The following is a 10642-nucleotide window of genomic DNA, read 5'->3' as shown; positions in this document are numbered from 1 at the left end:
ACACCTATACTATATTTTATAATAGTTGACATATAAGGTCTCGAAATTATTAATCTACAAAAATAAATTTTTGAACTTAACAAAAGCATAACATCGATTACTCGCACAAGAAAAATGCGAAAGCTCATGTTCATAAAGGCAGCAGCCAAAAACTTGCATTCAGTTGAAAGGATAGTATAATTTTCTCAAAAGCATCTATCAATTTTCCTAAATACCCAGAATAAGAGTGCTGCTCAAAATCAGTGAGGCAGTATCATGATCATTTACCAATAACCAAAATACAAAACCTCTATCAGTTAAGACTTCACTAAGGTAATTCAGTACAAAAAAATCAAACTGTATCATGCATCCTACAACATGGATGAGCATGTCAATTTTGGACTTGTCATCACCTGGTTGAGCATCTCTTCTAACCACTTACTCGTTTCTTCTCATTTTGACATTGAGAGGCACTTCCTTGTAAGAATTGACCTTCTCAGCTGCCCTCCGCATAGGCCTTCCAAGTGACGATCTCCTTGACCCTTGATGATCTTTTGATGAGTTCTTTTCTTCCTGTAATTCAACCTTTACAGGGTTCATGATGGCATCTGATTTGGGTTGAGCTGAGGAAGGGTCTAGCTGAGCAGAATTGTCTTCATGCATGGGGTCATTGGTCAGAGAACGGATTGGAAATTTTATATCCTCTATTTCGAACAATCCCTCGGTAGGTTCACAATGCTCAGCATTCAGATTACTGGATCTCCTTCTCAAAGTCCTGCTACTAATGTGAAAGGCCCATGGACATTATTGAATACAGGATTCAATGGTGAAAAACTTGAAATATTGTACCATCACAAAGTCAAAGTAAAACATGTATTACTTTCTGCATTCGTTCTTCTCTTTTGCCGCAACTTGTTGAGGTAATGTAGTAGTTCCTAGGGCTGAAAGAATAGAAATTAGAATTGAAAAAGTGGGGAAGTGTCTGAGATGGATATCAGATATCGAGAAAAAAAAAATCCAATTTACATCGACTTCTCAGTTTGCGCTTCCCATTGGGACTGCAAGCCTTCTGGTAACTAGCTAGATGGGATGCGTCTGGCACAAACTCTGCCAACTTGTTTTTATTCTCCTTAAACTGTAAATTTTGGAGCATTATCAGCATCCATGGCTTGACGAACAATTTCAAATGTTAAAATAGATCAAATTGCTAAATACCACAATGTTTATATTCTTGTGTGGTTGTTTGTGTTGTTTATAAAGTTTCTTTACTTCCTGGGAGAAAAAAATGTGTTATTGCTTCAGAATTCACATGAAAGATCAATAGAAAAACATGAGGTAGTGTTAACAGGTGCCAGACCTCCAGTTCTAAAGTCTTTGTTCTGAGAGCTGCTGTCATGCATCCAAGCTCATGCTGCATTGCTTTTAACTTCATACAAATAAATACAATATCACAAATTTCGACTATCACCAGAAGCGGTACAATGTTTTTAATGGTACATTCATACAGGATGGAATAAGAAAATTTCTAGCTTTCTGAAACCATGATATAAGTTTCCTTTGTAGTTCACTATGTAGAAACACATATATCAAAGGAAAGAGAGAACAACTTACTCTGTCTTTACCTAAATTGAACTCCTGCAAATCAAAAGCAAAACATGGTTGAATGGAATGGAAAATTTTAAGAAAACAAAAGAAGTGTTTGTTATCAGTGCAATTAAAGAACAGGAGAGGATAGGATAAAGAACGAACCGCTAGCATCTGAGAGTTAGTATGGGCGAACTGTGCATTCTGCTGATGTGCTTTCTGCAGCATGAATCGGAGCTTCCGCAACTCGATGCCGTTCATATCTATGATTTTACTGTTCGATGACCAAAATCAAAGGACAAATGAATTAAAAGAATTCCACTTGAATCAAATTAAAAGGGAGGAGAAAAAAATCTATTGTACCATCAATCTTTCACAGAAAAGAACATACTTTTTCTCCTCAATTATCTTCGAAAAGAGCGGAATTTTCCTGGAATTGGGTCCAAAACCACCAATAGGTCAGAAAAACCCCTCTTTTTAAGTCTTAGGAAGAGAGGATAACAAGAGATGAAACCAAGAATGGGGGGTTACCGTGAGGAGTTGGGAAATGTAATTCTTAGCACTCACAGTGGGTACGGCCTTCACCATTTCTTGATCCTCCGCTTTGGATCTTGGCGACCTCCTGATGCTCGTCAAATTGGTGATGTCCGAGAGCCTCTTCCTCGTTATCAGTGACGTCATCGTCTTCTGGTTGCCTTCCCCCTTGGGAATCCCCGCTGCCATCCAATCAGAATTTCATTACACCCCAACGCAAACAAAACAAGAATACCCAAACCCTAACCCTAGAATTAACATAGAAGACCCCAGAAGAAGAGAGAAAGATCGGTTTTTAAGGGGAAATATGAAAAAAGTAGGTTAGGGAATTACACCCAAGGCCTTCAAGGACGTCAGTTTCCGGGTGAAGAAGGCCAACTCCCTCTATGGACGACCAAGAAGAGAGCTCCCAGGAATTCTATCTCCGCCTTATAAAACCTTTCACGGCGGCCGAGATATGAAATAGATGGAGCTACGGAAAGAGTGTAGGGGAAGATCGCGGTGTGGGGGATGAGGTTCGGATAGGCAACGACTATCCGAAGCTGGGTAGTCCGAGCCTAGCTTCCAAAGTCAAGCAATCCGAGCCTAAGTCGGGGGCCGTCTGGTGCCTGTTTAGCTCATCACCTAACGGTTCGGAGTAGTAGACTTGTAGTTAGGAAATTTGGATGATATTAGAGTTTCAAGTAAAAGTTCCCGCATCAGGGGGTGTAGCTCATATGGTAGAGCGCTCGCTTCGCATGCGAGAGGCACGGGGTTCGATTCCCCGCACCTCCATGTCGTTTTTCCTTTAAAATAAGAGAGCATTTTGGTAACAAAAAAGTAAGCGCTAAATTTGCCAATTTTTTAATATTCAATTTAAAGTTTTTTTTTTTTTTTTGGAGAGCGAACTAGATTGAAATTCAAGTCTTTATATGTACAGCATTGCAGCAATAATAATGCTACCTAAATAAGAAACTATCATAAAAAAATATACTCAATCTGTATGTAGCTACTAGTCTATTTTGATCAAAGTGGACCAAACCATCGAGAAATATAGTAGCTTGTGTGTCCGTCTGTGATGAAGATGAAATAAAAAGAAATCAATAAGTTGTCTCCACCTTTATATCTCCATGTCAATTTGCCTTCAAAATAAGAGAGTAATTTGGTAAGAAAAAAAGTAAGAGCTAAATTTACCAAATATTTAATATTCAATTTAAAAAAACAAATTGGAGCGAACTAACTTGAAATCCAAGTCTTATTATATGTACAACATTGCAGCAATAATAATGGCACCTAAATAAGGTACTATCATAAAAAAATGTACTCAATCTGTATGTAGCTACTGGTCTATTTTGATCGGGGTGGACCAAACCATCGAGAAATAGAGTGGCTTGCATATACATGTGTCCGCCTGTGATGAAGATGAAATAAGAGGAATCAGTAAGTTATCTCCACCTTGATATGTATGAGTCATTCACATGACCAACTCACACTGGAGTGCACATTATAAACCATGGTGCTAGTGAAAATCCATGTAATTAGCAACCATTGCTACTTATCTTGATCTTGGAGCATATGGCATCAAAAGGTGATCATAGATAGGCCGGGATGTTGTTAACTGGAATGATAAAATTCTTGCATAAAAGGGCTGCCTATAGCTTTTACATTATTGATTTGACAAAGTTCTAAAATTGTAATATGAGTGGGACGAGCATGGGTTGAGAAGTTCTTGGAATTGTTGCAGCATGAGTCAGAAACGAAAATTCAGGTGAATATATCTATGGAAATATTGGGGTGTTTAATTTGGACGGTGGTGGCGATCCAAGCTAAATTCAAGCATTAGAGTGGCTTGCGGATGGAAATTATTGATGCTTTTATGTTTATATACATCCCAAAGAGGGAAGAGAACCTCCATCGATTTGCCCGATCAACAATATATCGTTCGGCTGGAAACATATATGCATCGATCATGAATGAAACGCACCAGCTTTATTACAGTTTCTTCATATGTGAATTTGGAAATCAAAGCTAAGAAAAATGAGTACAAAGAATAAAGAAGGTTCAGTTAAGTAAATAATATCATTTCCGCATGCAAATATCAATACTGATTATCTTCCCACCCTCCAGTGTAACTTTCTTCCAGCCTTATAACCTTAAATTCTAGCACCTTAACCTAATACATCATATAAACTAAGCCATGAATAAAACGCAACGAACGGCATCGAAGTGTATGAATACAAAACAAAACATGCTTTAGACTTTCACAAGTCTTCTTCACGCCTTGGGGAGAATATGCATGATGCCAAATGATCAACCTGAACCAAAACATGCCTGGTATCTCTACAGACGCATATGTCAATGGAGATCATGGTTCCGCTGTAGATTTCTCATCGGCCTCATCCTTTATGACCACTGCATCTATCACAGTCCCATAGGACCCATCCCTTCCCCTGTAAAGCCGAGCAACCACCAGATACACAAAGAAATTGACCACATTGATACCACACAACACCCAGTAGAAGCAGTCCAGCCGGCTCTGGTTGAGATTGTTTCTAAGCCACCCCTTCTCCACTCCGCCTGTAGTTCTCCCAACAATCTTCACCAAAGCAGTGCTCAACCAGCTCCCAATCCCGATCTCACTAAGGAACATAGCACTGCTAAGACTTCGAGTCCCATCGGTGGCCTCGTCGTAGAAGAACTCCAGTTGGCCTACATACGTGAACACTTCAGCGCTGCCCATGAGGAAGTACTGAGGTAGCAGCCAGAACACGCTCATGCTCGTAGCCTCGGCATGGTCTCGTCGCTTCTTCTCGACTACAGCAGCGGAGAAGAAGGCAAATATGGATATGAAAAGGCCGACTCCCATGCGTTGGAGGGAGGTGATGCCGCGGCGATGGCCCGTGAAACGGCGGAGGAAGGGGACAACAAGGCCCTCGTAGATGGGGACGAGGAGGAGGGCGTTAATGGCGGCGAAGACGGAGACCGAGCCTGGGGAAATGGCGAAGTGGGGACCGAGCTTCCGGTCCATGATGGTCGCCTGGCTGATGAACAAGGTGGAAAGCTGGGCGAATGAGATGGAGAGGGCTATGGTGGAGGCCCATACAGGTAGGACTCTTACGAAGCATTTGAACTCCTCTACTTGAGTCACAGTGCAAAGCCTCCATCTGCTGGTGCCAATGTCTTTGACATCAGTGACAACGGCTGCCTTGTCCAAAAACCTAAAACCAATGCATGGGTTCAGGTTAGAGAGGTTAATTAAGGAGTTAGCATGTATGTTGGTGCTGAATATTAGTGATGTGGTCTTATATGTACCATTGTGTGCTATTTGGTGATGTAACAATTATTACCAAAGGGGTGTATCATAATCGATACTGAGACAAGCAAGATACAGATAAGTGGTAAAAATTCTTCTAGGTCTAAACAACAAGGAACCTCATATGAAAACCAGGTCGACAAACATAAAGGAACCTTCATTATGTATTTTGGCTCGAATTTAGTGTTATATATCTCTACTAAAGTGCATGAATCTGTAAAGACTGTAAGGAAGGGTGTTTTAGCCCTGCATCGGTTATATATCGGAAATGTATTGAATATTTATACAAGATCAAAAAAATTAAATAATAATTTTTGACTAAATTTTTTATACGAGGATCTGAATTGTTATACATAATATCAATATGAACTAGGGAACACTTCTGATTATCTTTGTTGGATAAGGTCCTGGATCATTACAGATCCACTCAATCAACTTTTTTTTATTTTTGCTGAATTCGTAAATTATCACAAAAAATGTGTGTTATGAACAAAAATAAATTAGTTCCTTAACTATAAATTTAAGGAGGGTATAATATGGGCAGTGTCACTTAATAATTCAATTTTGATCCATGTATTATATATTTTTCAGCTTGGATTAGACCAAGTTATTTCAGGTCATTCCATACCAAAAGCAGGTCAATCTAGTTCACTTACAACCTTAGCGTTATACTACTGAATCCATTGTGTTTGTCCCGTGTCCATTATAAACACTTGAGCCACTTCTATAGATTGTTTAAGAATTTCTCATAATTTGCGAGAAACCAAATGATCCATCTTTTAATGTTTGGTCTGAATTGGACTCACATTCATCTACCAAAAGGAACATAATAACAAAAGGAAAAGGCCAAATAATCAGGTGTCCAATAGCCCAGAAACTGTTTAGAGTAAAGAGAGGAACTTTTTTACAAGTTCTTTGTAGCCGTCCCTTATGTGCAGAGGGTTTTCTTAGCTTGTCATAAGAACTTAAAAAAGTCTTTATCAGAAAACTCGTAACATTCTTAAATGAGCTGATTGAAATGGAAAACCATGTGTCAGCCAACTGTTTCACACTGGAAGCCAAATATTCAATACCTAACCTGTTTCTACACATAAAAGCCTCATGTTATATTTTTTTCCCCCCTTAAACAAAGCTGCTTAGTTTGCAGGCCTCCACGAACTTTGTGAAAGTAAAACCAGAATAGATTATTTGCAAGCAGAATATTCAACTCAGGAATTATTTATTGTCATCCTTGATAGGTACAGCCAGTACTGATAAGGGATAAGCAGGGATAAACATGAAATTAATGTTTGGAACAAATTTTTAATCTCCATGCACGTAATCATTACCTAGTACCAAAATATAATAATTATATGATGATCACTTTTTGAATAAAAAAGACAAGTATTCTCTTGCTATTTTAAGTTATACATTTTACTAAGAAATAGATGTTTTTGCCTTTTCACTAAGCAACAGGGATAAAAAAAATTGACATAACTCTGTTTCGGTGTACCTAAAGAACCACCCATCCCCGTTTATCCTCTCTTTGACCATATTGTTAAGGATGAGCAGTCCCGTTTCGCAAGAATAACTTGTTTGGGAGTACTTCCAGGGATAACACAGAATAACACCCTTCTGCAGTGTGTAATCCCTTACAAACTAGATCTAAAATTCCAAAATGCAGCAATGATTTTTTTTGATATATATATAAAAATGTAACAATGAATTAATTCCAAGAGCCTTTAATGAACTGCATGACTTGCTATAGATTACCCATCCAGCATCTTTCTACAAATCCATACAAAACTAGTTTTGTCTCACTACGAGGAAGAAAAGAGAAAAATAACAACCGCAGCAGCAGAATACTAGATTTGATTGTCTTCTTATGTTTAGTCCTGTTAACTGAACACTTTATTCTCAGTCCTTGATTTCTTAATTTTCGTTTTTATGTAAAACAACTTACATATTTGTGAAAAAATAAGTCAAAGTGGATGTAATGGATTAAATCTGAAGATAGATGTGTAAGGACTAATCATTAATTGGTACTCAACCAAAGGACTTGATGAAACAAAACTTCTGAAACAGGAATCTGGAGAGTTTGGAAATTGGAACGAGGTTGTCACACTAGTCAAACTCCCCTGGCAGAAAGCGCATGCACACAAGTAGGCACAGAGGAAAGTAAAAAATAAAAAATAAAAAAAATGGGATTAGAAATAAGTTACATTTATATTTAATAAAAAATCTACGCTTACCTTCTTAACATATATTTTTATTCAATATTTTAATTTATAATTTAATAAAATATTAATCAAATGTTAATTTTAAATAGAATCTAGATGTCATATGAGAAAAAAAAATAAAAAATAATTAAAATAATCTTTCGGCCATCCAATGATATTAAAAAAAGGATGTGCATACTCTCCTCGTTCAAAAATAATTTTAATTTTTTATATGAGATAAATAAATTTTTTTAATGCTGTTAATTTAATTGAATATAAGTGTATATTTTATAAGTAGTTGGATGTAATTGTAATAAATGCAGAATTTTTTAATTTAATTAAAAAAAAGGGGGAAAAAAGAGAGATACCAAACCTGTATTGGTTCGTGTGGGGCAGCTTCCGAGCGCCAACTATATCCGACTCCTTGGTCTTCACCTCGTACAGCTCCTCCTCCCTCACTCCTCCACTCGCCGCCGCCACCACCACCCCCTTTGCATGGTTCCGGCACGCCGCCGCCACCACCTGCACAAACCTTGTAAAAGCGCTACCCACCGGCCTCTGATACCTGTAGAACCGAGCCCCGGCAACAAGCACCAGTATCGACACCATCGTGGAGGCCGCCGGCACCCCGAATCCCCAGCCCCACCCCATCCTCTCCTCGACAAACACCATGAGTGTTATTGCAAGGAGGACTCCCATGTTGATGGCAAAGAAGAACCAGTTGAAGAAGGAGTACTTCTTGTGGGCCTCATTCTTGTCGGCCTCGTCGAACTGGTCGGCCCCGAAGGAGGAGACGCATGGCTTGATGCCCCCGGTCCCGAGCGCGATGAGCACCAGTGCTGTGTAGAGGAATGCAGTCTGTTTGGAGGTCGCTGGCTTGCACACGCTGCCTGGCAAGCCCGGCACGCATGGCGGTGGCGGCGGACGGAGACCGTCGACGGAGGCCGACAGAGTCAGCAGTATCATACCCTGAGACAACAGCAGAGATTGAGCTCACCATAACTATATATATCCATGTTAATGTGGGAGAAATTTTTAGTCTTTTTTATCCTAGTACTTCATGCAGCAATAGCGAGAGCTCAAGAAGTCTGCTAGGTTTCACTGCTTAGAAGTCAACAATTTTTTTGAGAAGATCAGGACTCAACAGTCAACAAAATTTTCCTTTAACAATCTGGAGAGGCTAAATGGTCTTATATAAAGTTCTGGAAAAAAATAATCTGCCTTGATTTTTATTTCTCAACATCCCTAGATTTTTATGAGATTTTGAGGAAACAGAAACATTCTAGATAAAAATGTTTTTTTTTAAAATGTTCTGAAAAATTTGTAACATTAAAAGCATAGTTTTGAACTAAAGAATCAGGATAAGAACCTTAGCACTAGCTAAGGATAAACTAACAAGAATGTGATGTTCTCAGTTGAGAAAAGCGAAGAATTTATTCTCGGTTATCTATTCAGAATGGTTACCCACTCCATCCTGTCTCTAGTTTTACCCTGTACCATTCTTAACCAAGAGTTTTTCATGTCAAACTTTTGGGCAAAACCTGTCCTGATACTGGTGATCATGTGAATTTTATTATCTTTAGGTTATACCTAAAATTTTATTTAGAGAACTAAACTAAAAACAAAATAAGCCCAGAGATTGAGGGATTCAAATTGCAAGTTCAGAAAAATATAGATAATTTTTTTTTAAAAAAAAATAGAAACTATCTTAACCATTCTGATGTGAAACTTAATTCTCTCAAAGCCCGGAAGAAAAATACACGATACATATGCTCCCTCCAAAATTCGAAGACAATGTCTGACTTGATGGATTTTTTTTTTTATTTTCATTATTTCATTTCTTTGTTACTTCATGTAGCATTCCGGTGAGCATTAAATTCTTGTATTTATTTTCCTCTGTCAATGGACTGGCAGCACTGGGGAATAGTGATCTGCTAAACTCACCATCTCCCTGTTGGTGGAATGGACTGGCAGGAGCCAGCCAAATAGAGGCACGCACAGGGAGACAGACAAAAAGACAGGTAGAGATTAAAAGCATTTTGTTACTGTGGTCTTCAAGCCGTCTGCATGATATGTTTGACGCAATAACACACCCTCCATGCTCCTAAGCATGCAATCAAAAAACTAAGAACTTGAACAAAAAATTAGAACCATACCACTGCATAGATGCATGAAAAGATGACAATGGTCAAGAACCGGCCAAGGTAGGCGTCAGCGAGGAATGCGCCGAGGATGGTGAGGATGAAGGCCGCCCCGATCCAGTCGGTGGTGTGGGTGGCGGCGTCCGGCAGCGACTGGTGCATCTCCTTCACCAAGTACGTCACCATGTTCACTGCTATGGCATAGAAGGCCATCCTCTCCGCCACCTCGTTCGCTAGCAACAATTCATTCACAAATACATCAGAGCCTCACACTTATCACCTATGATGAAGGGGGAGGCTAGAAGGAGTCGAAGTTATTTACCTATGATGAAGGGGGAGGCTTTCCACCCTCCTGTCTTCCGCTTGTCCGCTGGCCTTCCTCTGATGTCGACGGAGCCGTTGCTCACCAAGTGCGTGGTCATATCGTCACCACCGCCGGCGGCTTCGACCTCCATTGCTGTTACTTCGGCCTGTGGACGGAATGGAGGAGGAGAGTGCATGTGTCTGGGATTTATTGGGGGGTTGGCCGCAGGCGGCAATTATTGCCAGTACAGTTGGGTAGCAGCTGTCCGGCTAGGTTTAGCGTTCCAGCTTTCTACGGTCGGATGGGCTCAAAAACGTGTACCATATCATGCACAATGCACCTTCTTCCTTCTTTTCTTTTCTTTTCTTTTCTTTTCTTTGCTAAAGCGAAAATATCTCACACACACACACACACATATATATATATATATATATATATATATATATGTACGGATATAGTTAAAAAAAATCAAAAAGCAGAAAAACAGAGCTGTTGCACCAGCCGGAAAATGTATACAAGTATAGCACATTCAAAATTTAAATTCGAATGAATTTGAAATTCAAATTTTGAGCAAACAGTTAAGAATTCCTCTTCTAGTGAGTCCAAAGTT

At 39.3% G+C, this 10642-nt stretch overlaps 1 protein-coding gene, 1 non-coding gene and 1 pseudogene across 3 annotated transcripts; 1 reads left to right on the top strand and 2 right to left on the bottom strand.

Annotated features, from left to right (window-relative positions):
• Positions 1-202: 202 nt before the first annotated feature.
• Positions 203-2244, bottom strand: LOC103723299 (shugoshin-1-like; annotated as a pseudogene). The gene is made up of 9 exons (XR_016395658.1): positions 2095-2244; positions 1955-1993; positions 1729-1837; positions 1591-1614; positions 1337-1405; positions 1195-1251; positions 1006-1114; positions 860-920; positions 203-760 (listed from the first exon to the last, which is right to left on the bottom strand). The product of XR_016395658.1 is annotated as a shugoshin-1-like (transcript).
• A 554-nt stretch (positions 2245-2798) lies between these two features.
• On the top strand, positions 2799-2871 carry TRNAA-CGC (transfer RNA alanine (anticodon CGC)). Its single transcript has one exon. It is a non-coding gene; the product is annotated as a tRNA-Ala (tRNA).
• A 1260-nt stretch (positions 2872-4131) lies between these two features.
• Positions 4132-10373, bottom strand: LOC120108081 (protein NRT1/ PTR FAMILY 8.2-like). The gene is made up of 4 exons (XM_039121628.3): positions 10051-10373; positions 9744-9961; positions 7961-8556; positions 4132-5294 (listed from the first exon to the last, which is right to left on the bottom strand). Exons 1-4 carry the CDS (start codon positions 10226-10228, stop codon positions 4442-4444), a joined length of 1845 nt encoding a protein of 614 aa, XP_038977556.3. The 5' UTR covers positions 10229-10373; the 3' UTR covers positions 4132-4441.
• Positions 10374-10642: the final 269 nt, after the last annotated feature.

The sequence above is a fragment of the Phoenix dactylifera genome, chromosome 6 (genome assembly GCF_051530095.1).
Source record: "Phoenix dactylifera cultivar Ajwa chromosome 6, Ajwa_hap1_PhDact_Kaust_v1.1, whole genome shotgun sequence".
NCBI classification, from domain to species: domain Eukaryota; kingdom Viridiplantae; phylum Streptophyta; class Magnoliopsida; order Arecales; family Arecaceae; genus Phoenix; species Phoenix dactylifera.
This window is presented reverse-complemented; position numbering and strand designations above follow the sequence as displayed.

Excerpts from the sequence above, each read along its gene's own strand:
- LOC120108081 (XM_039121628.3), bottom strand. The coding sequence starts at position 10,228 with ATGCACTCTCCTCCTCCATTCCGTCCACAGGCCGAAGTAACAGCAATG. Across the intron at positions 9,962-10,050 it reads AGCCTCCCCCTTCATCATAG|CGAACGAGGTGGCGGAGAGG; the intron begins GTAAATAACTTC and ends AATTGTTGCTAG. Across the intron at positions 8,557-9,743 it reads TTTCATGCATCTATGCAGTG|GGTATGATACTGCTGACTCT; the intron begins GTATGGTTCTAA and ends CTGTTGTCTCAG.